The following is a 27155-nucleotide window of genomic DNA, read 5'->3' on the forward strand; positions in this document are numbered from 1 at the left end:
CATGTGCATGTGTACCCACACAGAGAGAATAGATTAATTAAATAAGAAAATAAGATTTTTTTTAAAAAAAATCATGCCACCTGGGTGTGGGGTGCACGCCTTCAATCCCAGCACTCAGGAGGCAGAGGCAGGCAAATCTCTTCTGAGTCTAAGGCCATCCTGGTCGACAGAGTGAGTTCCAGGGCAGCCAGGGCTACACAGAGAAACCCTGTCTTGAAAAACAAAACCAAAAAAAAAAAAAGATGCCAACGGCTTGCTTGGTATTTCTTCTCCCATTCTTCTATTTTCTTTCACCTGTTTGCCTTTTAAATCTAACAAAAATGCATTTCTTGTCAGTGTATAGTTGGCCTTGCCCTTTTATTTACTCTGGTGCTCTCTGTCGCTTAAGTAATTGATTCATCCATGTTTTTACAAATACAAACTAATAAAAACACAGATGACGGAGTAGCACAAAGGCCATTTTAACGTGTGCTTTCCTTTTGTCTCGTGTCTCTTTTGTCCTTGTGTTCCTCCGGTACCTCCCTGCCGTGAAGTAAACATATTTAATTTACTGGTTGTAGTCTTCTGGGATTTAAAAAAAAATCTGTTAGCAATTGCTCTGAGGGTTGTACATGCGTCTCTGTCTCACAGTCTATTTCAGAGTAGTAGTAACTCAATCCAGCATAATAGGGAAACTTTGACCTAATGCCTCTTCCCCCATTTTTGTGCTTTTATTAGCATATTTGTTGCATCTGTATGTGATGTGAATATATCAAAATGACATTATAATTTAATAATTGTACAACCTTATGTCTTTTAAAGAAGCTAGAGGGAGGCGTGAGGGGCCTGAAGGGATGGTTCAGCAGTTTAGGGCACTTGCCAAGGTCCGGTTCAGTTCCCAGCACTCACAACAGGTGGTTCACAAGTATCTGTGAGCTGCAGGGGACCCAGTGCCCTCTTCTGGCTTCCATGGGCACCCACATCTGCAGAAACATACATACATATCAATAAATTATTTCAAAAAGAATAAATGAGAAAGAATATACTTCTGAACCCTAACTTTGCATTTCCTGCTTCCTGTGGAATCAAGCTGGCTCTTATTGTCCCCTTTCCTCAGCTTTAGTGTTTCTTGTACACCAAGTCTGCCGGCAGCAAAACCTCTTGCTTTTGCTTGTCTGGAAGTTCTTTTATTTGTTTCAGTTTTGAGGGAGTTTTGCTAATACAGCAGTCTTATTTAGCGGTTAGCTTGACTGTGCCATCCGCTGCCTCGGGTGCTCCATGGTTTCTTAATAGCCGTTAACCACTAACAGGTCTCCCCCGTATGTGCTTTCATGTTTTCTCTGTCCTTGGCCTTCAGTAGTGTGTCTGATGTGTTGAGGTGGGGATCTCTCTTTGTGTTTATTCTACTTGGGATTTGCTGAGTTTCTTGGCTATGTAGAGTAGGTTGCCAAATTGGGGGAAATTTGATATAAGTTTCTGAGGCTCTGTTCATTCATTCTCTCTCTCTCTCTCTCTCTCTCTCTCTCTCTCTCCCTCTCTCCCTCCCTCCCTCCCTCCCTCTCTTCCTCCCTTCCTCTCTCCCTCCCTCCCTCTCTCTCCCTCCCCCTCCCTTCCCCTCCCTCTCTTCCTCCCTCACCCTCACCCTCTATTCACATTGGGTGACATTCTGTGATTTGTTTTCAGGTTTACCAGTTCTTTGGCAATTAAAATCTGCTGTTGAGTTTCTCTAGTGGTTTCTTAGCGTTGTCTTTTCAGCTCTATCTGTTTAAAAAACAAAAAAAAAACAAAACAAAAAGGTTTCATGTATCCCCAGCAGGCGCTGAACTAGCTGAGAGTCCTAGTTAGCTTTCCCTGTCAACTTGACACAACCGCAAACCATCTGAGAAAGGAGTCCTAACTGAGGGAGATACTCCGATCAGATTGGCCTATGGATTTATCTGTGTGTGGGGGGGGGTTGTATTGTTAATTGATGTAGGAGGACCCAGCCCACTGTAGTCCTGGGCTGTATGAGAAAACAAGCCAAGCGTGAGCTTGTAAATAAGCGAAGAGCATTCCTCTGGGCTCTGCTTCAGGTTCTTTCTTGAGTTCCTACCCTGACCTCCCTCAATAAACTGTCACCTTTAACCTGAAGTGAACCACTTCCTCCCTACTGTTTTCCTTTGTAAGAATTGATGTGGTCATGGTGTCTCTTCACAGCAAGAGAAATCCTAAGACATGGGCCATTGAAGCTTACTCCCCGTTCAGTTACCAGCTAGCCCACTAACCCATTTTTGTCGCCCTCAGGGCCACAACTTGAGGCTCGTGTCGCAGCGAACCCTGTCTATTCACCGCTGTGACCACTGCTTAACTAATAGAATATAAGTAAATTATACTCTCTTTTATTCGCAGTAACAGGGAAGCTGCCAGTGTTCACAGCCTGTGCCATTCAGGCTGACAGAGATAGTGAGGAACTGTGGAACGCAATCCCAGGCAAGCACTCCACAGAATCTCACTGTTCTTTGTTCAGATAGGACTGAAATGGTGTCCTTAGAGTTGTGGCCAGCCTTTGCGGCTGCATTTATGGGGTGTTTGTTCAATCTACTTACATGGTCTTGTGCAATTCACAGAAACACCTTCAAACATAATTACCCTATCTGAGAGATGAGGACAGCCAACGTCACTAACCAAGGGTTTTAATGACTGCATTTACTACCTGCAGGACTTCCTCTCCCTAAGGCTTTTGAACAGTTTAATTTTGGGTGGTGGTGGGTATAAGCAATGCCCCCATGCCAAGGTGGTTATTCAACTCTGCAATGGCACACATAGGGTAGTGGTGATCTACACAGACCCTAAGTCTGACTCACAGACATAAACGGGATTTTCTTTCTTACTAATAATGCTAATTAGCCCAAGGAAGACAAGGAAAAGCCAGTTACTACTCATGTTGAGTTCAGTTGCAGGCGTATTTCTCAGTGTCCTGGGGGCTAAAGCAGAAAGAATCAGCCATGCAGTTCCGGTGGTCTTTTGTTCTTGCTGCATTTTGTTTTCCTTTCCTTTGTTTGTACCAATGCGTCACCTAGCCCAGGCTGGCCTCAGACTCACTGTGTAGCGGAGAATGACCTGGAACTGGTTTTCCAGTCTCTGTCTCCTGAATGTTAGCTTCGTAGGCATGTGACGAAAATATGTGAGCCAGGTTTTATTTTTCTGTGTATCAGGTCTTTGGAGAAAACAATGGTGTTTATGATATTCATATCCTGAATATGTTTTCCATTGAGTTTCTGTCCGAGCTAGCTTTAATTATCAGTATCATGGCGCTACAGTCATTTGAATAACTGTCTAGATCAGCCTAGCCTGTGGGCATGTCTGGGGGAGAGGGCCTATATCGGTTAATAGATGGCACAATATAGATGTGCCTATATAGATGGCACAATCCCTAGGCAGGTAGCCCTGTACTCTACCAGAAAGCCAGCTAAGCCTGTCCGTGAGCCAGCAAGCAGTAGTTTTGGCTTCAATCTCTTGCCTCCAGTCACTGCCATGTCTTCCCGCAGTAATGGACTATAACCTGGAAGGATAAGGTGAAATAAACGTCTTCCTCCCTTAGTTTCTCATTGCCAGAGTATTTTGTCGCAGCAATGTGAAGGAAACTAGAACGGATATGACAGGATGGATGGGCAGGACCTGCAGTGACACACTGTTGCTAGAGCTAAGCCTCTTCAGTCTGGGCTCTGAGGCAGAAGGCTGCGTGAAACTCTGAGAAGTCAAGACTTGAGAGAGCCTCAGCCATCCTAGCTCTAGGCTTGTTCCAGGGACTGAGAACCTTGCAGTACAGAAGTCTGTGGATGACATGGTCTCCACACAGTCACCAGTAAGCTTCTCTCTCCCCACGTGGGACAGCTGGTGGCCATCGGCTGCATTTGTGAATTTAACATTGTATGGATCAAATATTCATGAACTCCTGGAACTTCCATGTTAAAGTAAATGGCCATTTTTCTGTCATGATTATAAGTCTCTCAATGCAAGCTGGCAGGTTGGAGCTAAACCCCTGGCTGATAGGCCCAGGCAGTCCCCTCACTCCCACCCCTACAGATGCTTCTCAACCCAGTTCCACACCGCTTGCTTACCCAGCATACACAGGGACTCTACCAGTGTTTACAAAACCTGGCTTTCCAGGGCTGGAGATACAGCTCAGTGGTGGAGTACTTGCCTAGGATGCACAAGTCTCTGAGTTCAATCCTCGGCACTGTGAGAGGCAATGTGGAGCCAGTTCTAGATAGAGATAGCAGAGAAGAGGGAAGCCCTGGAGGCCAGGGATGAGTCCAGCAGGGAACCAGGACCAGGTGTGGGTTTTAGACAACTGTATCCTTCACCACAGCTGGCTCAGAAATAGAGAGAGTGGCCCAATGGACATCCAGCCAGTGAATAAATATTTCTGCAAGCCAGAAATAAAATATTACCAAGTGACAAAGATATGGGCTGAGGTATGTGGAGGGACATCTGAGCTCATTTTAGTGTGTTTATCTGAGAGGCAGGATGTGTCTCTGAGCTCATGTTTAGAGAATCATTAAGGACTTGTGGGTGGTCACGTATATTTTCCCAGTTATATCTGAACGTAGTGGTTGAAACCTTCTGCTTGGCAGTGGAGTGGTCTCTGGTTAACTCTGATTTGTAGGCCAGATGGGAGCAGAATTGTTCTGTGAAGTGGGACCAGGAAAGTCCACAATACACCGAGTCTCCCCCCTCTGCATGCCAGGATATCTGTTTGGGAATCTCATGCTGTCCAGTTTGAGAGGTTCATTTCTGTCTGAGTCATACTTACGATGCAAGCCTAGCATGTGTGTGGAATAAGCATTTGGTGAGTACTGGTAAGGAATGCATGAATGAATGGATAATGGATGGGTAGATGAGTGGGCAGGTAGGTGGGTGGATGGATGGATGTGTAGATGGATGGTTGGATGGATAATTATGGGTAGATGGGTAGGTAAAAGAATGGATGAAGGGATGGGTAAATACATAAATGGATGGCGGACAGATGAATGAATGGGTAGTAGGTGGGTGGGTGGATTGATGGGTAAATGATAGGCAGGTGGGTGAATGATGGATGAGTGGGTGGATAGGTGGAAGATGATTGGTGAATGGTGGGTAGGTGGGTGAAGGAATGTGTTTATGGATGGATAGATTGATGAACAGATGGACGGTAGGTAAGTGGATGGACCGATAAGTGGATTACTAAGTGTATGCTGAGAGGATACCTAGATAATGCCTGAGAGGGTGAATAAGTTGTTAGTTGGGTCAGTTAATGGAGAATTGATGAATAAGTAGACAACTTGATACTTCATTCTACCATAATCTGTCCCCACCCCTGACATCACAAACAGATCCTGATAGGACAATAGTGACTTCCTATAGCAATGCATTCCATTGTCAAAAGAATCCTGGACAGCAATGACCTTACCTCACCCCTGTGGTCTAAGGCAACATTCCCACCCCTCCCGGGAGTGCACCCGTCTCCCGGAACTCCTCTAGGACCTAACTCCGTGATTCTGTCCACGCTCCTCCCACCTCTCGTCTTGTTCCTCATGCCACCCTTTGTGTCCTCTCTGAGATGTCTCTGAACTGCCCAGCCCTCTGACATCCTATGTCGGCCTCTTGAAACACCTGTCCACAGCTGGGAAAGAGTAAGGGAGCTGAGATGACACTCAAGACATGGGGAGGAGATGTAATAGGGTCCAAGTTGACAAGCTCGGTCCTTTACACTCTTCCCCCAGCCCCCGCAGGAAGCTGGAATGGAGAATGATGGTGCGTGTGTCACATTCCCTCCGTCCCTTCCGGCGAGAGCATGGCCACCCTGTCCACTTCTACTGTGAGGGCGGACCTTGCTGAGTCCCAGGGAAGTGCACCTGTGACAAATGCCTTAAGAATGTTTGTGACAGGAGCCATCAGTCAGATCTGTGCCCTTGCTTCCACCCCTTCTTTTTCTCACCAGCATCTCTGGGAGAACGGGCAGGAGGATGCTCAGAAAAGGCTGGCTCAGCACCACGGTGCCTCTGTGCCTTCCCCGCGGCCCCGAGGTTCAGATAGCATCCTCTCTGCTCACTGAGACCCTTGGGCTTCCAAAATGCTGTATTCGGCAAGGATTTAGTAGCAGTGGTCTGCTACAGTGTCCCTGCCAGCCTCAATTCTCCAAACTGGAGCCAATGTTGCCCCAGCAGCCTAAAAGGAGCTTGAATCTCATGACCTTCCTTCATGGTTGTCACCCCTTCTCTGCCCTCTTAACCCCATTCACCTTCCCTTCCGGGAGAGCAGTTCAAAATAGACAGCAGGTCCAGAGACGAACATGTCCAAAGTCACATAGTCAGTGAGTGTTAGAGCCAGATTAGAATATATTCCACTACCCCCCTTTACCTACCCATTGTACTCTCTTTTCCTGATATCTTAGTCTGTTTGTTGCTAAGAAACAGAATACCTGAGGTTGGTTAGTTTATAAATAAAAGACAGTTATTTTGGTTCATGGTTTTGGAGGTGTAGAAGGCACTGGTGTTGGCTTCTACTAAGAGCCTTGAGAGGGACAGAAGGAGGGAGGGAGGGAAACAGGGAGGAAGGAAGGAAGGAAGGAAGGGAGGGAGGGAGGGAGGGAGGAAGGAAGAGAGAGGGCCTTGGGGTCACATTAATTCTTTCATAATAGTCCTACAACCTGCTTCCACAAGACCCAGTTTGCCCTAAGACCAACATTAATCCCTCCCCTAGGGCGGTGTTCCATGACCTGTCTCTCTTCCACTGAGCCCCACCCCTTAAAGATCACTACCTCTCACTACTGTAATTTGGGGGCCCAAACTTCCAGCACATAAAGCTCCCAGGGAAAAGCCACCCAAAACATAGTGCCTGCTCTGTACCTCGCTGCTTCGTGAGCTGCCGGACCATCCAGATAAGCTTGGGATCTGGCACTAGGTATATGATCTTCAGCATGGTACTTCAGCCCCTGTGATAGCGTGACAATGGCATCCATGCAGATCCCTTTCTGATCTTTCTGAGTTAGTGTGACTCCCAGCCCATTCCCAGATGATTAACCCAGACCACAATTGGCTTCCGCTTGACACACTAGTGGCACATGAATCCAGGTGCCACCCCAACCCTGTGGGGCCTTAGAATCCCATCTGCAGACTAGGACCATACTAAGAATGTCTCCAAAGCTCGCTCAAAGGACAGGCATATGGAGTCAAGCAACTCTGAAGTGGTAGACTTTGGCACCAAGTCTGTCTTCCCGAGCCGAGGTCTGGGCTCTGCCCTGCATGGTGTGGGAGACTGTGCTCAGCACCTTGCATCCCTAGATCCGTGCTTATGTTGATACTGCCTCTCCCGAGTACCAGATCCAGCAGGCTCTTCCCAAGTGTCCTGCCTCCCGTCATGCATCTTCCTGTCTACCTCCCATTTAGCAGTCCAGGGACTCTCTGAAAACGCTTTGACCATGCCACTTTTTGCCCTTGGGCAAAGGGAAGTTCTTTATTTGTCTTTTAAGAGCCCTCGTGGTCTGGCCCTGCCAGCCTCTCCAAGGTTACTCTGCACTGATCTCTTCTGCAGCCTATACTCCCCCATGATTCCTCACTTGCATGAACCCTCATCGGGGGCCCCAAGTTCTTCTGCAGTGGAATCTGCCAGACCTGTTCATCATGAACTGATTATCTCCCCTAGATCTGAAATCCTTCCTCAAGACTTGACTACCGCTGGGCATGGCAGTACACACCTGTCACCTCAGTACTTGGGAGGCTGAAGCTAAAAGATTGTGAGTTCTGGGCCAGGCTGGGCCACACAGTACGATGCAACATGATGTCTCGAAGTAAAATAAAACAAACAAACAAAAACCCCATAAGACCTGATGAACTCTCTCTGATGGACATTCATACTCCGCCTGGCTTACACATGTCTGTGAACCTTACAATTAGACTGGAGAGTTGGGTGAGTGATGGACAGGAGGATAGGCCAATGGGTGAGTGAGACTGACCTAGATAGAGCAGCTCCTTCATCCTCCTCCAAGGCACACAGGGCCGTGAATCACTGATTGCTCTCGGTGCCATTCAGGTGGCTCCCAGGCTTCCTTTCTGAGCTAGCTCTCCCTGGGTAGAGGGAGTGACAGACAGAAAGGGTAAGTGCCCACCCTCCAGAGCTCCAAACGAAGGCTTCTTGGATCACAGGTTCCTGAATTGTAAAAAGCAGTTTGATCCCAAGCCCTGGCTCCATCCCTTTGACCAGCCCTGTGCCTCTTAAGTGTACGGAAAGACAACACCCACCTCTAGGGATCACAGCCCAGATTAAATGAGCCAGACCCTTGTACAGAGAATATTTTGCCTGCTTGGTGCATACATAGAAAATGCTCATCCTGGGAAAGCTACAGCGCGGTCAGCAATTGCAAGTCACCCACGGGTCCCACTCTGCAGTCCAGAATGTCTCCAGATGTTCTGGAACCAATCCAGAGGTGACCATCCACAGAGCAGTGACTCATGGCCCAGCCCTGTTCAACTGCTTCTTCCGTGTGTACCTGCCTGCTTGGTATCTCACCAACAATGTTCTGCTAACTCAGCCTGAGTGAGCCTGGGTCATAGCCTGACAATACAGAAAGTAGCCCAGAAGAAGCCAGGCATCATTTCAGGAGAGATTTTCCTTTCATGAGAAACTATGGGCTCCCAGGATACAGCACCCAGTATCCATAGACCTTCATCTGAATGTGCAGCAAGGGAGCTTCGGCTTCCCATCGACTCAGATCCCCTTCTGTGGTGCCCTGCAACCTTGCGGGGAATTCTTTAGCCTCCCCATGGCTGTTTCCTTACCTCTCACCTAGGGACCTCATCACTGAATTAAATGAGATGGTCTGATGGAGCCACACAGTAGGTACTCGGGAAACAGCTGCCTCTCCTGCTGGCCCTGAGGGATGGTGACCCGTCAGGGAATTGTGTCCATGGTGAGGTGGTGTTAATGTGGTCACGAGCACATTGGAGCAGTTGCCTGGAAAAGAAGTCAGGGGCGGAGACAAAGCTGCCTTCTTCCTCTGTTCTTGCCGCAGCTGGTGCAGGGGACAGGGAGGCAGAGGTTTGAAGGTGGGGACTGTCATGGTTTTGCTCTGCAGAGCAAATTTATCTTCTTGATAAAAGGGCCCTGCATTTGGAAATTGCGAGCGTTGCTCCCATAATTTAAAGCAGAACCTCCTCCGTGGGTGATGGTTACTGGGAGGTTAATGTCCCAGCCAGCCACGCGAGAGACACTGGAGCCAACTGGCTTTATCTGCAGGCCTGGGAGATGGTACCCTCTCCCACCCAACCCATGATGAGCCTGGAGTCCGCAGACGAGGCATGGCTCTCATCTCCTGTCGTGGAAGGTGGAGGGAGGGATCTTCAAGGAGCCCCATGAGGCTGACTCCTGTTGGCAGTAGGATCTTCACACTGAGCATAGCAGACAGGGCATATATACACACAGTGCACACACACACACACACACACACACACACACACACACATACACACACACACACACACCTCCATCTACAGCCTAGGCGCCTGCAGCCCTGACAGCGGCAGCTTTCTAGTATCGTGTGCATCTGCTTTAGATCAGGGTGTGACTAATGTGTCCCCAACGCTCCCCACATATGGGTTCAGAATGGGACAGTCTAGAGCCCCACTAGGAGCAAGATTCTTGCCCTCAGCTCTCTGTCCCATCACCTCCCCCCGCCGTAGCTTAAGCCCCAGACACCGCAGTCCCTGCCCTTGACTCTGAAGATGAGAACAAGTGCATCGCTATTGGTTTAGGAGGGACAGCATGGCGTATTGTATCACGCTGAATGATTGATGGCTCAAAGCTAGATTTCATGACTGGCTCTGGGCAGCTCAAGTCATTGCGTGGAGTACCGCGTGGAAAAGGATGCTAAGACTACCAAACGGAGAAGAATCATGATCGATTAGTAGTGCCTGTCACTGGCACAGACACGAAGTGGTGGAAAGCATGCTGCAGATTTGCTCTAAGTTGAGGTCAGACAACACAGTTTTAAAATTATCCCTTTGGAGTGGGGATGGGTGGGTGGAGGGGTGCATCTTTCGTCTGCATCTTGAAGAAAAAGAAAAGAAAAACAATAGCTGACAGTCAAAATGAAAAGTTGGCACTTTGTCTAAAATTCAAGCTGTTAAACAGAAGAGAAACTGAATTCCAGCCTAATAGAGGGCAGAGAGCCAACCAAGTCCGCCACGGTTCATTCCGTCATCCTGCAGATATTTAATGAGCATTTATTATGTGCCTGGCCTTTTGACCAGGTGCAGATTCAGTGAGTCAGGCAAGACAGATGGGAAGGAAGTCTGTCTTCAAGGGGCTAACATACTAGTAAGGGAGCCCAACGACACAGTATCATGATAAATAAGTAAACAAATGAGGAAGTGAGATTTGAGCGATCGCAATAGGTGACGTTTGAAGAACACACATTTTTAATACGCTCTGTGGCTGGGTAAAGTCACTCTGCCCTGGTTATGTGTATGAAGCAGCTAATGTTATAAAATGAGAGGTTCCTTTAGCTTACGGTTTTGAAAGTTCCAAGTGCAAATACCATAGGGAAGCCTCAGCCACTCCTTGACTGCCCTACCTCACGATGTGGGCGACAGTGGTGGGGGACGTGCATGGGTGCACAGATCCCTAATCAGCGCAGAGAGCCCACGAGAAACTCTCAATCTTCCTGGAGGACGTATCCTCAGTGACTAACAGATCGCACATGCGGCCCCACCTCCCAAAGGTCCCACATCTACTGGTAACACCCCTGCATCTCCAAATTTGCTGGTCTCTGAGGGGGTGGGTTTAAGGGAAAATCTAAAGGCAGAGGAAGAAGAAGCTGTGTTCCACTTTGGGGGTTGTTGTGATATTATTTTGAATATTAATTTGCACAGCTGTGTTTTCATTTTCCTGCCATATGCCGAGGAGGAGACAGCTGGGTCATCTGAAATCATGTTTAGTCATTTGGGAAGGACCAGAGTGCTTTTAGAGAACGCCAATAGCGTGTACATGCCCGTGAGCAGTTTATCAGATTCTCATCCGTCTGAAACACTTGGTGTTATCTATCTCACTGGTTAGTCCATCCAAGTGAGTGTGGCTCTGACTTGCACTTCATCATCTTTTCTCCCTTTCTTTCTTTATTTCTCTCGTTTGTCGCACAAATTATAATTGGTCTTAATCATAAAAACCGGGAGTCAGATATTAGTGGGTGAAAGCTGAAAGATCAGAGAAGCAGAGCAGTCAGCCGCTAATTCTTACCTCTTTGAAATCCTCAGAAACAAGGGAACAAGATCCTGTATAAATCCTCAGACTGGATGCTGAGTTCCTGTCTCCTCCTGTCTTATAGTCCTCTCTCCGCCCAGCCATATCACTTCCCATCTCCACCTCCCAAGTGCTGGGATTAAAGATGTGAGCCACCACCACTTGGCTCTGTTTCTCTTCTAGGCTGATTCAGATGCAAGTAGTCCAGGGTGGCCTTGAACTCACAGAGATCCACCTGCCTCTGTCTCCCAAGTGCTGGGATTAAAGGCGTGTGCCACAACTGCATGGCCTCTATGGCTAACTAGTGTGGCTAGCTCCGCACTCTGATCTTCAGGCAAGCACAAACAAAATATTACTACACCATTCATCCATTTGTTTGTTTGTTTTCAAGGGTCTCTGTCTTAGCCAATGTTCTGTTTCTGTGAAGAGATACTGTGATCACGGCATCTCTCTTTCTGTGTCTCTCCCTTACTGATTTTTTGAGACAGGGTTTCTCTGTGTAACAGTCATATCTGTTCTGGAACTAGCTCTGTAGACTCACAGAGATCTGCCTGCCTCTGCCTCCCAGGTGCTGGAATTAAAGGCATGTGCCACCACCACCCGGCCATGGTAACTCTTATAACGAAAACATTTAATTGAGGCTGGTTTACAGTTCAGAGGTTTAGTACATTAACCTTGTGGTGGGAAGCATGGTGGTGTGCAGGCGGACATAGTGCTGAGAGGGAGCGAGAGGTTTATATCCAGATCAGCAGGCAGCAAGAAGAGAGAGGAAGAGACACTAAACCTGACTTGAGCATTGGAAACCCTAAAGCCCACCCTCAGTGACACACCTCCTCAAAGACCACTCCTACTCCAACAAGGCCACACCTCCTAATCCCTACCAAGTAGTGTGACTCCCTAATGACCATGCACTCAAATACATGAGCCTATGGGGACCATATAAGCAAGCTCTGGGTTTGATTGAGAGACCTTGCTTCAATAAATAAGGTGGAAGAGTGATAGAAGATGATTATGGGCAATGCCCTCGGGTTTCCACATGCTCACATGTGTGCGCGCGCACACACACACATACACACACAAGAAATGGGGGCCAAGGAGAGGCATGCATGCCCAGCTAGGACCATGAGGTGTCCATCCCACCAGGGGAGATTTTAATACTGAACCTCAGCAATCACAGTGCATCAGGCATGGATAACAGTGACACACACCCCTACTGGTGATGAACAGTACACTGCAAAAGCTCCCGGTGTGAGCCAAAACTGCTGCCCAGTTCGGACCCAATTAAGCTCCCCTGTTCTTCCCTTACCCACCTGTCCTTGCTGGGGACTGAGTGTGGTGGGGCTTCAGGGTACGTGCTGGGAAGGAATTTGAAGAGAAAAGCAGTCGCCGTTGAATGGAGGATGTAGAGACCCTCACATGAATTCAAAGATCTTTCTGCAGCTTCTCAGGCAGGTCACCTTTCAAACTCCACTCGTTTGCCACCCGAGACAGAAGCCTCGTGCCTCCAAAGCAACTAAAACCCTCTCTGGATCCACTCACACCATACACATATTAGGCACCTTTGACATACCTGGCCTGGTTGCTGGATGTGAGGACACAAAGGGTTATCAAATGCAAGGCCTGGAAACCTCCTACAGTTCTAGTCAACAGGTGCACCTAACATGGGCCGTGGGCAGACAAGTGGAAAGCCCTCTCAGAACAGGGTGCAGGAACAAACTGACTCCTCATCATGCTTGCCATGCCCCCGAGGTCCAATAAGTCTGAGAATCCATGCCTCACTGTTATCCAGGGGTTGGGGATACACCTCAGGAAAGGTCCCCACCAAGGGCCAGGGATGCTAGAGAGGGACCTCTGGATGTGGGGGCCACATTTCCAGATCTGCTCTGCCACATGGTAACTAGTCAGCTATGGGATGGACTCTTTCAGCATTGAGCCCCATCTGCCTTGATGAGGGATACCTGCACCCCACCCTCAGTGAGCTGGAGGAATTCAGTGGTACTCACTAAGATGATGGTTCTCCCTGTACCATGTGGCAGGTACCTGTGGCTGCTCTGGCTGATTTATACCCCTCCCTGAGACCCTTGCCCCAAGTCCTTATACTCTGCCTTATTAATGTAGTTATTAAAAACTCAGAGAAGGATGTTGGGGTGCAACCTGAAGACCAGAAAAGCAAAGATGTCAGCCATTGGCTCTTACCCTGACATCAGTCTGAAAATGGCGATCCTGCCTCCAGGAATCTCAGAATAAGACTGAGACTGAGAGCTGCCTCCTCCCATTTTATAATCCTCTCTAGTTCTGGGATTAAGGGTATAAACCACTGGTTTCTGTGGCAAACTAGTGTGGCTACTGGGATTATTGCTACTTGGTCTGCAAGGCTGTTTTACTTTTCTGATCCTCAGGCAAGCTTTATTTATTAAAATGCAAATGAATGCCACTACACTTACCCCTTCTCAAGACTTCAGTAAAGATGTTTCGACCTGACATCTTTTGGGAAAGAGTCCTGGTCTACTACTAAGATTCTTGGGATTGAGCCTCAGCTCTGCCTTGAGCAGGTCCATTGTCCTATCTGGGTTTTCCTATCTGTGGGCTGGTGGGGCTCCTGGAGCAAAAAGAAATGAAAGGGGGTAACCTGCACACACCAGAAGCCCCTATAGTGCTCCCCTCCCCCACAGCAGGAGCAACCAAGATGAAAAGCCTGATCCTGACTGTCCTCCATTTATTTAGGGATAAATGACTCCCAGGGTGGCAGGGTTGAAGGAGGAAGGTGTGTGGCAGGCCTGGGACCCAGCTCAGTGTCCCTTCTCTCTGCCCGCAGTAGCACGATACAATCGCACCAGCTACTTCTACCCCACCACATTCTCCGAGAGCTCTGAGCACAACCGCCTGCTGGTCTCTCCAGTGCTGGTGGCAAGCGCGGTCATAGGTGTGGTCATCACCCTCTCCTGCATCACCATCATCGTGGGAAGCATCAGAAGGGACCGACAGGCCCGGATCCAGCGACACCACCATCGCCACCGCCGCCACCATCACCATCACCGCCACCGCCGGCGCCGACACCGAGAATACGAGCAGGGCCAAGGTGAGCTCTGATCACTGTGACTGACTTAAGGAGGTGTCCGGGGGTGGGGGTGGTTCTGCCATGGGGTCACAAAAGTATCCTGGTCCACCCAGAAGAGTTCACAGATTTCCACTATCATGTCCTCCACATCATGAAGGGCCTGTAGTCTACCAAGAGAAGGACTTAGGGAGAGGCTGAAGGCCAGATGGAGAGTGTGTCATACTCCTCAGCCACTGTCATTGGTGGTTCATGCTGTGCTGATGGAGGTTCAGCTGGCATCTGGGTGGATGGATGGATGGATGGATAGATGGAGAGATGGAGAGATGGATGGATAGATGGATGATGGAGAGATGGATGGAGAGATAGATGGATGGATGGATGGATGGAGAGAGGGATGGATGGAGAGATGGATGGATAGATGGATGGATGGATGGATAGATGAATGGATGGATGGATGGATGGATGGAGAGATGGATGGATGAAGGGAGGGATGGATGGATGGAGAGATGGATGAATGGATGGATGGATGATGGATGGAGAGATGGATGGATGGATGCACGGAAAGATGGATTTGTTAGTAAGCAGAGATAGGTGGGTAGATGGAGGATAGGATGGATGGAGAGATGGTTGGCGGGTGGGTGGGTAGAGAGATAGATAGTGGATAGACAAATAGATGGGTGAGTAGAGATGAGTAAGGAGAGATGAGTAGAGAGATGAAAGGCTGGGTGAGTGGATGGGTGAATGGATACAGGGAGAGATAGGTGGATGGGTGGATAAATATAGGGAGAAGTAATGTAGATGAGTAGTGGATAAGAAAGGGGTGGGTGGGTTGGTGAGTGGAGAAGTGGAGACATGGATGAGAGGAAAAATGAATGAATAGAAAGATGGGCAGATGAATAAATGAATGAACAGAGAGAGGGATTTGTGGGTGGAGTAGGCCAGCAGAGGACTGGGTGCATAAGGGATTAAATGCATAGACCTGTGGATAAATGGATGGAAAAATAAGTATGATGGATAGACCAATGAGAAAATAGATGAATGGGGAGCAGGAGGGTGGATATATAGGTGGATTGAGTGGCAATATTTGTGTGAGAGAGATGGACCGGGTGAGTAAGGGTAGAAAGATGGATAAATGAGAACTGAAGGCCCAGGCGGAGGGTGATAGGATGAGCGGGTATATGCATAGATGGGTGGGTGGGTGTTGGAATGAACGATCAGTGAAAATGTATCACTGAGAGCCCACAAAGAAAAAAGAACACATTATTTCAGGGTATCTTGTCACACAGCGGAGACTATGGGGCAGAGAGACCAGTCCCCAGAGTGTCCATCATGTCAGAATGCATGGACTTTTATAGAACATGGCCACCTGACTGTCTCATTCCTGACAGAGACCACCAATGATCTAAATGAAGCAGAAAGGTCCATTTCTGAGACAGTGTTCCATGTCTCAGGAACAAGGCCCACAGGAGTCTGCGCAGGGGCAGCCAGGGCCACTACCCAGCGTAAAGCCCGCCTGCCCCCAGTTGTGAAGAAAAAAGGCAGGCTTGATTCATAGGGTGTGGGGCTGAGGGGTTTCTCACTGTAGCTGAAGTTTTGTGTGAGACCTGAAAGGCCTTCACCATCCAAGGCAGGAGGAACCTGGGAGCAAGGAAGAGTCAGCTGGGGTGGGCCACCTGTTAGCAGTTAAGGGACACCTGAAGCTGACACAGGACCGGTGGATAAGATCACCTACGGGTGCCTGGAGCTTCCTTTGCATTATCTGATACAAAGTTCTCCTCCATCTTGAGTCACTAGCTCTGTTCCCCATCCCTGATTTGCTGATCCAAAATTGAGATTGGAGCAGTTGAGCAATGGACCTGGGACCGTCCTCTTGCAAGAGGCAGATTAGAGATGTGAGCCCTGGCCATTGACCTGGGTGCACTCGGACCGACCTCCACACAGTCCTAAAGGGGTACTGTGGACTTAGGGCTAGGTCCAACAGACACTTAGACACCAAGGGCCCTCAGACCTAGATGTTGCTCCTCTGGGCAAGTCTAGACAGAAGCAAGAAGCCAGACCTTAGACAGTGCTGGGAGGGGTGCCATCTGTCACAATGGAAGAAAGATGGCCAGTTAGTGACATGCTTCGAACTAGCTAGGATTAAGAAGAAAAGTCAGCAGGACAGGCAAGGCCCCGAGTCTCCCCAGGGGCTAAGTTCTCCCTAGCAGACAAGAGTAGAGCCTAGACCAGGCAGACATGACCTATACACCTATGTGGAGTCCAGGTATCACTCTAACTATCCTTCACCCCAGGATGGTGCTAGGTAGACCCAGTACATCCCTCATGCCCTCCTGCTCCTCCCACTCAGCGCCTCCTGCCCCCTCCATGCACCTGACACTGCTCCCTCAGCACCCACCCTTTCGATCATGCTTTCCCTGTTACCCAACCGCAGTTCTGAAGCTGCCCAGGCCTGGCTCCAAGGCTGCTCACTTCCCTCGGGAAACATCTCCAGCCCTCCTTATCCCCACCAGGAAAATGACATGGGAAACCCCTTCTTCCTTGCCCTCATAGCTACGCCTCCAGCCTCAGTCACAGGGCGGCATCCACGAGAGCAGGGCCTGCATGTGGTTCGCCCTACCTGCACCCAGAACAAAGAAGGTTTTCCAGAGGCCGTGGAAGAAGTGATCTTCATGAGTCTTTGTGGCAAGGCTTGGAGCCAGAGTGAGAACTACAGTTCCAAAGTCGGGGTACTGGGAGTGGGGAGGCGTTGCAGAAGGAGGTGCAGCAACCTCCAACTCTGCAAGTGGCTCCACCCTACCAGAGCCCAGAGATTCCTCTGGACAACTCTGGCAGTGCAGGACCCCAGCTCCAGCGCCCAGTGGCCCTCGCCTAGCTTCCGTTCCGCTGTTTGTCTCGTCTCTCCTGGCTTTCTCCTACATGGCTCCAAAGGTCTCATATTTCAGCCAACACCCTGAAGGGGAATAAATCTCGGCTCAGCTCCTTTGCACAGCCTGTTATTGGGGGTTTTTCCTAGTAGAAAAAGTAATATGCACTTATTGTAGAAAACCTTAAAAATATAGGCAATGTGGAGGATGGAATAAGGGTCATGACCTGCCAGATGGGCAGAGCCGCCAATAATGAATGGATGTGTCTGCAATATATTCCTCTGAGTGTTTTCTCGGTCCCCATGAATAATCCCAGAATTGGACCTGTGGCTGTGGTTCCTGATCTAGATTCTTCCATTGCTGTTGGACTGAGAATAAGAAGTCTGTATGGGGAGTGGGAACTAGTCTCTGGAGTCATGTGTGCGCTGAGCACATGTCTCTTCTCCCACTCTCCCACTGTCCGGTTCTAACTCATCAAAGCTTAGCCCATACCACCCCGTGAGTGCCAAGGCTGCCCTGGGCTAAGCTGTCATCCATCCTGGAAGCTCATCAGGATAGGTCCAGCCTGTCTCCCCTGGTAAGGGGGTGGGGGTCATGTAGGAACTTCCGAGCCTCAGACAGACTGCTACCGTGAGGGAAGTCCCTAGCGCTACCTATGCTTCTGTTCTCTGCAGCTTCTGGCAGTTACATGCACAGCCATTCCAGCCGCAGGATGCCCTACGCCTGTAGCCCTGCTGAGGACTGGCACCCACCCTTGGACATCAGCTCTGATGGCGATGTGGATGTCACAGTGCTCAGGGAGTTGTACCCAGATTCCCCACCAGGGTAAGGAGGCCTCATCGTGGAGGGCGGGGAGAAGTGGGCTTTCTGAATCAAAAGGTCTCCCACCCATGTAAAGAACCTCAGTTCCCCATGTGTAAATACAAATGGATCCCAGGGGACATGGTTACAGCCTCTGCTCTCTGACCAAGCAAGTCCTCTTGAGAATGGACATGACTCAGGAAATGTCACCAGGAGGGACTACAGAGACCAGCTGGGATTCTTCAGGCTGACAGGTGGTGGGGAGGAGAGTCTTATAGTTTTGGGGAGCCCCTATAAGTCCCTCCAGGGATCTCCCTGGAGGTGAGAATGGTGGGGTGTTCAAGAACATGACTATAGAATCAGTGTCATTTAGGGGGGAAATCTGTGGTGCTTCTATTTGTGACCCCAGGAATCCATGCCTACCCCGAGATCAGTCTTTCTCAGACATTGCAGGGGCAGCCACAGAGTCCTCAGGCTTGGCTAGCCCCTATCATCTGCTGGGTGTCAATGGTGTGCATGCAGCCCTGCCTTTCCAATCCTGTCCCTGCCTTCTGCACCCTTTTACTTTAGACCGTCTGGGTCCCCATCTCAGTTAGCCCGGGCAGGTAGGCTTTCATCAGCCTACCCCTGTCTAATATGAACCTAGACAGCTCTGACTCACAGAGATCCCCCTCATAGACTCCGTCCCTGTGCAGCTTCTACGTCAATCAAAGTAGCCCCTGTTGGCCCTGTATTTTATATGGGTCACAAGGACAGAGGGGCACCCTATAGAGCCCAGTTCCTTCCCCATACAGTCTAAAGCAGCTGAACTCCTTGCAGGACATGGAGGTGGGCTTGTCCCCAGAGCACACCCTCAGAAGCTATAGGGTTCTGGTCCCACTCTGAACCATGCCCCTCAACTACACACAGTGAATTCTCCCCACCAAGAGAAACCCAGTAAATTGGGTGGCCCATCCTTCTCTGCACAAGGAAATAGACTGTGGAGCCTGAAGGAGTTAAGTCTACTGCTCCAGGAGACTCAGGGGCAGTGTAAGGGCAAGGGAGGAGCATAGAAGGAAGCTGGTGGGGGGCTGAAGAGATGGCTGAGAGGTTAAGAGCACTGACTGCTCTTCCAGAGGTCCTGAGTTTAATTCTCAGCAACCATATGGTGGTTCACAGCCATTCACAATGATATATGGTGCCCTCTTCTGGCCGCAGGTGTACATGCATGCATACAAAACACTATACATAATAAATAAATCTTTAGAAGGAAGCTGGCTGGACACTAGGTCTTTGCTCTTCGAGTGAGGCTCTAGAGCCCCAGATTCCAAGTCCCATCCACGGGGACAGGAATTATCATGGCCAGCCTCCACTAGGGCATCACTGTGAAGTGATGAAGCGGTCACCATCATTAGAGCAGAGGGTCAGAGTCCTGTCACTTCCCACTGCAGACCCTGTGTCTGGCAGACATGTCATTTCCCTCCCACCAGGGGAGCTAGGAGAAGCAGCAGATGCTCTTAGCCTTACAGCCATGGTTTCAGGGGTCCCAGGGGCTCCTACCTAAACCTCAAAGACAGCAGTGGACACATTTCAGGGGGTCCTTCCTGGCCCGTTCACAGTGCCCAGCCTGGTTCTATCCAGTGGCTGCTCTTGCTCCAGGGAATCTAAAACCCCCAGAGAGAGAGAGAGAGATGTAGGGACTCGCTTGGGTTCACACGGGATGTGAGGTAAAGTCGACCCAGGACCCGGGTCTCAAGGGTGTCAGATCGTCCTCCCTAGGGACAGGTGTAGTCTCATAGGAGCCAGCATGTGTGAGGCCAGCCATCTTCCACAATGAGGGCAGCGCCTCACCACACAGAACAGACTCTTCCACTTGCCCTAAAGTCTTGGGATCCATAACCCCTGAGTGAAAACTCCTCTCTCACAGCTATGAGGAGTGCGTGGGACCAGGGGCCACTCAGCTGTACATCCCCACGGATGCACCGCCACCTTACTCGTTGACCGGCTCCTGCCCCGTGCTGAATGGCGTCCTGGACTCAGGCAGCAGGCACAGCCAACATCAGCAGGAGCAGAGGACCCAGGGCCAGAGTGGCCTCCACACTGTCTCCATGGACACGCTGCCACCTTACGAAGCTGTGTGTGGAGCAGGCTCCCCATCTGACCTGCTGCCGCTGCCAGGACCAGAACCACAGCCAGCTAACTCCCAGGGCTCAACCACCCCAACCCAGGCTCCAACTGCCAGTCCTGAGAGGATTGTGTGAGTGACCCAGCCCATAAGTCCCACTGGTCCTTCAAGGCTACCTTGTCTCCTCCGGGCACACAGGTGCACATACAACTCGCGCACATGCATATATGACTACACACATACACTGGCATACCCTAAGTGCACACACGAACACATACCACACACATAGAGACACCTGTATAGACACAGGTCTCACTACTACAAAACTTACCTGGGAAGATTTTCTTTAGAGGAAGTGTCCCCTATCTGGTGTCTCTCCCCCAACCCCAGCCTTGCACCTGGTGGTAGTGCCTCTCTGAACAGCGCTGGGCAGAGGTGAGGTAGGAAGCCCTACTTTCTTCTCTCTCCCCAGCTTCCTCTAGGCTGTGGCCACAATCTGATTCTCCTGCAGAAACTGCTTGGTCCACTTGCTGCCACAAGCCCTACACACCCTGGGGCGTGTCCCACTGGGAGCTCAGACAGGTCCCAGTGAGGCCCCTCTACGCACTGTGCCTATCTTTCAACTCCAGGGCAGAAGAGCCACAATGTCACCATCCCGCCACTTACAGGGTGGAGAAACAGGTCTGGTGGCTTAGGCATGACCTGGAGGTCCTCACAGCCCATTGAGCCCCTTGCTGTTTCAATGTCCTCAGCTTGGCGGTGCTAGTGGGTTAGCTCAGACACCCACCCCAAAGTACAGGGGGAGGACAGGCCCATGGGCATATGTCATGGAGGAGGGTCACGGTTCCTCCCATGCCCATACCAGGACTGGGAGTCCAAGGAAAACAAGGTATGAGTAGTCTCAACACAGTGCTACCCGGACACTACTCTGGGGCACAGAATGCCCATTGCTCAGACAATGCCCAGCCAGCCCTGGCAGCCTGAGCCTGAGAGCTTTTAAGCTGATCTAAGAGTCAGTGCTGTCATCCAGGGTGGCAACTCACTGCTGGGGACTGAGTTGACGAATCCTGGCCTTATCTCTCTGGGACATATGCAGAGACAAAAATAAAAGGAATATGGACCCCAACCGGGGGGGGGGGGACCACCATGCCACTCTGAGAAGGCTAGTGTCTGCTGCCAGCATCCTGTCGCAGAAGGAGGTACGTGGAGACAGCTGGCTGGAGACAATTTCAGATCCTGGCCTGCGAACTCCAGCAAACTCCATCAAAGACTATAGAAGGTGACAGAGGTGATCTTTGAAGACCCAGATTGCCCAAGGTGATGGCAAAGCATCTTTGAGGAGTGTCCTGCTGCACTGCCGCTGGCAGGGAGCAAGACACCCTGCCTCCCCCACTCCCCACCTTTTGTCTGTCATTCATCCCGAAGCAGCAGACCCACCCCCATTGACCCTCCTCCCACATTTCAACTTCTCCAAAGAAGGGCTAAGAAAATTCAGCAATCCCTTTCTTAAGCAGAGGGTGACAAGGACGGCTATCTTGAATTCTATTTTCTATAGAAATAGCATTTATTCTGATGCAGAGCCGAAAGGGACCCACCCACCGTTTCTGTAGCATCCTGTGAGCAGCCTGCTAGAGTCACAGTCTCCACCTGGGAGAGGGAACCGTGTTTACAAGCAGTTCTGCCCACCTTGCTGGTGTTCTGCTTTCTAGGCAGAAATATGTCTGTTGTGCTGTATCGCCTTTCAGATGCACCCCAGGGACGAGACGCTTTTTAGGAAATGCTGTCTGTTTCTGTGGTTCTGGAAAGTGCTGGGGAGGGGAGAAAAACATCCCTGCCTACTCATCATGTTGGAGGGATCTACAGAACAGCTTTTCTCCTTCCTGGATTAGACTGAATAAGCAGCAATGTATCTTTCCTGTGTTCAAAATAAATACATCATATCAACAAAGATGCAGAGAGAAGTAACTTTCAAGGCGTGCACTGGGGCTCCCAATGGCTGCAAATTGAGAGGAAAGGAACCCCTAAATGGAAGCAATCTTTTTTATGATTTATTTAACTTTATTGTATGTGCATTAGTGTGACGGCATCAGATCCCCTGGAACTGGATTTTCAGATAGTTATGAGCTGCCATGTGGGTGCTGGGAATTGAACCTGGGTCCTCAGGAAGAGCAGTCAGTGCTCTTAACCACTGAGCCTTCTCTCCAGCCCCAGTGGACACAATCTTAAATCTGCCTCTGAGTATTGACATGCCCAGCTGGCTACTCCTCAGGTTTGAGCCAGTGAGGCCAGGTTGTGCCCGGGTAGCCAGGGGTGTTTGCCAAGTCAGTTTTATAGGAGTTCCTTTTTCGTTCCTCTGCTTTTGTTAGTTTTGCTTTGTTTTTTGAAACAAGATTTTGCTTCGTAACCCTCTGCTTCTCTAGTTCCTGGAGACACCTATTAGTCTAGCTAGCCATGTCCCCAAAACCTCCTGTCTCCACTTCCCAGCCTATGCTATTGCATATGGCATTTTCTGGGGTACTGGAGACCTGAACTCACGCTTGCTCAGCCGGCGCTTTGCCTACTGAGCCATCTCCCCAGCCCCCTTCTTACATTTTTTGTGAAACCTGGTGTGATTTCTCTGAGGCCTCTCTGATGTTACTGTGCATACAACGAGCCACCGATTTCAGGACTTGATTTCAAGCACACCAGGTACCACCCTTTGGCCTTCTGTACTTCAAACGCTTATCTTGCCAAGAAAAATAGGAAATGGTGTGCAGATAGAAATATGCTTTCTGCTTCCCTCTGCAGAAAAGCTCCCCTTTCCTATCGCCCTTCAGATGGAGGCTTTGCCCAGTGACCTCTTTACAGTGGCAACCTGCCTTCCTTTCTTGGACATGTTTCCCTTTCACTAGAATTTCAGTGCACTAGCATAGGCTGAGCCCCCAAGATCACGCCCTGAAATTGGGGTGTCATCCTACACAAGCGGGAGGGGGGGAAGTTGTGAGATGGACCCACGGGCTCCTTCTGGAAATTCCATGTCCCTGCTGGAGAAATGTAGGTCTGCCGGCCAGCACTGTCCACACTCAAGCCCACACTGCCACCTGCTGGCTCCCTGCCGCCACTGTTCCTTGTCACAGAGTCCACCCAAGAATGGGAAACTACTGCCATGGGACACTCAGAGCTGTATGCTGAACTTGACACTTGGATCCTGGGCTTGTCTTCTGCCACTGAGACGTTCCGTGAGATTGAACCTGTTCACTCCCTTTCTAGAGGAGACCCCCTCAGTCCCCGTTTCTGGGAATTCCTGTTGGCTATATTCTCCTCTCTATATGCAAAACCCTTCCTCCTCTGTTCTATATGTTACAATGCTCCACTCTGGGGCTCCTCCTCCTTCATGGTAATGGTTCCAGCCATGTGTGGACTCCCACCCAGAGTACACTGACACTCATTCTAAACACAGCCACACACTCCATGGGCTGTGGGCACCATGCTTGAGACTGCAGGATCCTACAAGGAGTCTGACTCTTCTCTTTCCAGAGAACAGTGATGCGTCTGGAATCCCCAGGAGATGGGATGCGATGGTTCAGCATCCAGATGGTATGATGGGAGGAAGCAGGACCAGATCCTGGAGCACAGCCATACTGTCCAAATGACTGGTTAGGGACGTAGCCTCGGCACAGTGAAAAGAGGGGAAGGAAGTCTGGGAGGACTGGGGCACCAAATTCTATCCCACTGGCACTCCAAGAGACACGGCACACCATGCCTTGAAGTCAGGTTTCCTCAGGTGACAGACCTGTGTCACTCATACCTGACTCTCAGCAGCACCGTTTGGAGGCATCCCTTCACAGAGTTGGTTCCTGCCAAACAGGATCTGTGGGCAGAGGAGGACTTTACACGGGGAACCCATGACTGTTGGCAGGCAAGCAAAGCCACGCAGCGACTGAGTCATTACGGATGGACACAGAAAGGGGGAGAACAAGACACTAGTAAGGCTACAGCTCTCCATGGCCACCTCGTGCCACATCCACCGTCTCCGGGTTAAGCCTGCATCCACACAAACCAAGTCTGTGTAGCTAGGGTATCACACACACACTCACACACTCGTACGGCACCATCGGTCAACTCTCACCTCCTGTAGCTTCATACACATTTACTCAAATAGCCATACTAGTATCCCTTGCACGCAGGGCTCCCATCTGCACGCCCATGTGCTGCACACACTCACATAGCCCACAGGCGTGCCCAGGTGTTCCCATCTGCATCCTCTGACACTGGTATGGTTGACCAGGGACATGAGCAGGAAGTCCTCAGCCTTATCATCAGAGGGAGGCGAGCCAGTGTCCTTGGCTCTGTTCTGCTGAGCTGCATATTTCCCAAGCCCAAGTTAACTCTCTGGAGCCTGGGAGCCCTTTTCTAGGCAAGGCTAGTGGACCTGAACTTGAAGGCTAGGCACACCTTTGCCCACATAGCTGTGTCTATAGCATAGCTGTGTCTGCTCAGGATATCGCCAAGAAATCCCAGGGTGACCACCCTGTTCTCACAGCCTCAGCCACAAAACTGCCACACCCAGCCTGACACCCCAGGGCCTGAGGAGTGACTGCAGGGTAGCATAGGTGGGTATCTATTGAAGGGGAGAGCTTGACCCCCCGGCAGGCTCCGAACGCCAACTATCACACACACACACACCCGCTTTACTCAATTGCAAGAGGCAAGAAAGGATAGAATACTAAGTGGTTCGTGTAACTAAATTGTCAATTGATAAATCAGACTTCAGGCATGGCTGGATCCAGAAACGCCAAGGACATGGGTTGGTATACTGTCTCTCTGGACTCTGACTACCACACTGTCTCCATTCTTCCATTGGGAAAATGGCGGGTGTCCTATGTCTGAACTGGTGGTTCCAGACCCAAAATGAAGAGATTACCTCCCCCACACGCCACCACCACAAAGCAAATATAAGCATCTCACAGAAATCTGAATGGCCCGAACAGGACTCTCCTGGAGCTTCTAAGTGGCTGTGGCTGTAGGCAAGGCAAGGGGGTCTCTGGTTATCTCTGGCCAGAGGACATGTGCCACTCTAGGGAAGGTGAACCAGATAGCCTGTCCTGGGATGGGCTTTCTAAAAGAGAGGATGAGGTAGAGGACTATACACACTCATAGAACACCAGGCTTTAGCCTCTATCCTCTACCCTACCCGTCATCCTATGCACCAGGTTCAACCTTCCACTCTACCCATTGGCCCTCTCCGCCAAGCCCTACCCATCATGGCTCTACCCACCAACCATCCGTCTCAGTGATCGCCAACCACAGGCAGATGGTAACCACATGGTGATGAGGACAAATGCCCAGGAAGGCAAGGCGGGGGATGATTGTTGACCATAGTCCATAGCAGATGAAGTCAGAATCAGCCTCTAGCTAGACTGGAATCACTAGGCAACATTTTGAATTCATCCTGACTCTCACCCCCAAGGTTTCTCTTTTCAGGGGGTGGAGAGGAGGCACTGTGCCCAGAGAGGCTCAGTTCCAATGTCCATCATGCAAGGAAATAACCAGACTGCGCACTAAAGCCATTCTATGACTTGTGAATGTGCAAGACCCACACAAGAAATATAGCCACCCACAGTTATTATACAGCTTTGCTTCTGAAGAGGAACAGACCTTTTGGGCAAAGGCTAAGGCATGGATCTGTGACGTCACACAGGGCCTGAGGCTACAGTCCAGGGAGCATCTTCTCCCTCAGGACTATTTCACTGGGACTCTTATCTCTTCTCCTTCCAGCCCCTCCCTTTCTGGATTGTTCCTGAGTGTCTTGAGTTATTTTATTTACCTGAGACTAGGGGTCCAGCGTCAGGGCTGGTCACTCTCCAGAGGGAGATCCAGCACAGAGCCCAACAGGGGTGGTGAGACTTTGGAATAGAAAACCTGTTACAGTATGCAGTTCTATTTTTAAAGAAAACTGTCCTTCCCCTGGTGTAATGCATGAGGCTGATGGCAAGCAAGTGCCCGGTCTCAGACCTGGAACCCTCTGCCCGGGCAACACCTTTAACTAACTCTCCCTCCCTTGAAGGTCAAGGTCATAGGTTATACATGGACCTTAGGAGCTGTTGAAAGTGAAGGTTCCCCAGTCTCCGGAGACCAAAGCCGTCCTGACTATCCCATGTCCCACCTCCCTGCTAATCCCCATTTGTTCCCCCAAAGCTAAGCAGATGGGTAGCTAGTAAAAGCAGTTTCTCTCGGGGGCCCAGAAAACATAACTGGTTCTCTGAACAAGAAATACACCAGGCTGCAGCGGACCAATGTGGAGCCTGGTGTCAGACCAGAAAGCCGCCATGAGGAGCAGGACAGGTTCAAGCAGAGAAGGCCAGAGAGGAAACTTCGGGAGCTATGCCTGGTGTTTTAACCCCTGCCCCCCTTCCAGTCCAGCCTACCCTGAGAACTAGAAGAGATGAGCAACGGGATGGGGTCCCAAGTGCTGAGGACTAAAATGTCTTCCTAGGTTGGGGGAAACAGTTAACTCCGTAAGAAAAGTAAAAATAAGAAACGCCTGGGAGGGAGGAAACTGAGTCTGCCGTCTGTGAGGTCTGGGTTAGTGACAGGCCGCTCCAGCCTCCTCAAGAGCAAATAAATCTGCCTGGAGCCAAGGAAGGAAAGAGAAAGATAGGAAGCCAAATGTGGTGGTGCATGTCTGTAAGACACCTAAGTACATTCAGCACTCACGTGGAGGTCAGAGAGTCAGCACCAGACTGAGTTTGAGGCCAGTCTAGCCTGAGTGATATGAAACCCGAACTCAAAAACAAGGGAGCCGAGACTCATTTTACACGTCTCTCCCACGTATGCACTCCTTGGCCTGGGGACAGGGACTAGAGCCCTGCGGGTCCCCATCTAGAAGCCTCCCCTTCTCAACTACAAAGTTTCACGGTGTTGGACAGGTAGGACTTTAAAAAACAGCTAGACTCAGGATGACAGACCACGGAGGGGCTCCCCTCCCATCCAGATGGTTTGCATCCTAATCCCAGAACCCGTGAGTGCTCTACCTTTCTTACCGGTGGTCAGAGCTGACAGGGTTGGGTCGGGTATTTCTAGGTTCTTGGCCTCTTATCCAAAGAACTGAAAA

At 50.2% G+C, this 27155-nt stretch overlaps 1 protein-coding gene across 3 annotated transcripts in view; it reads left to right on the forward strand.

The window, feature by feature from the left end:
• Positions 1–22010, forward strand: part of Bean1 (brain expressed associated with NEDD4 1) — a 45010-nt gene extending 23000 nt beyond the window's left edge. For 2 of the 3 annotated variants that reach the window (XM_085682077.2, XM_085682075.2), the window contains 4 exons: positions 14051–14314; positions 16844–16993; positions 17832–17982; positions 19865–22010. In XM_085682077.2, the coding sequence (XP_085538203.2) occupies positions 16963–16993; positions 17832–17982; positions 19865–20198 (516 nt within the window). In that variant the 5' untranslated portion in view covers positions 14051–14314; positions 16844–16962 and the 3' untranslated portion in view covers positions 20199–22010. The remainder of the gene's footprint in view (positions 1–14050; positions 14315–16843; positions 16994–17831; positions 17983–19864) is intronic. The other variant, XM_085682076.2, reaches the window with a different exon arrangement.
• Positions 22011–27155: the final 5145 nt, after the last annotated feature.

The sequence above is a fragment of the Myodes glareolus genome, chromosome 22 (genome assembly GCF_982192425.1).
Source record: "Myodes glareolus chromosome 22, mMyoGla1.1, whole genome shotgun sequence".
NCBI lineage: Eukaryota > Metazoa > Chordata > Mammalia > Rodentia > Cricetidae > Myodes > Myodes glareolus.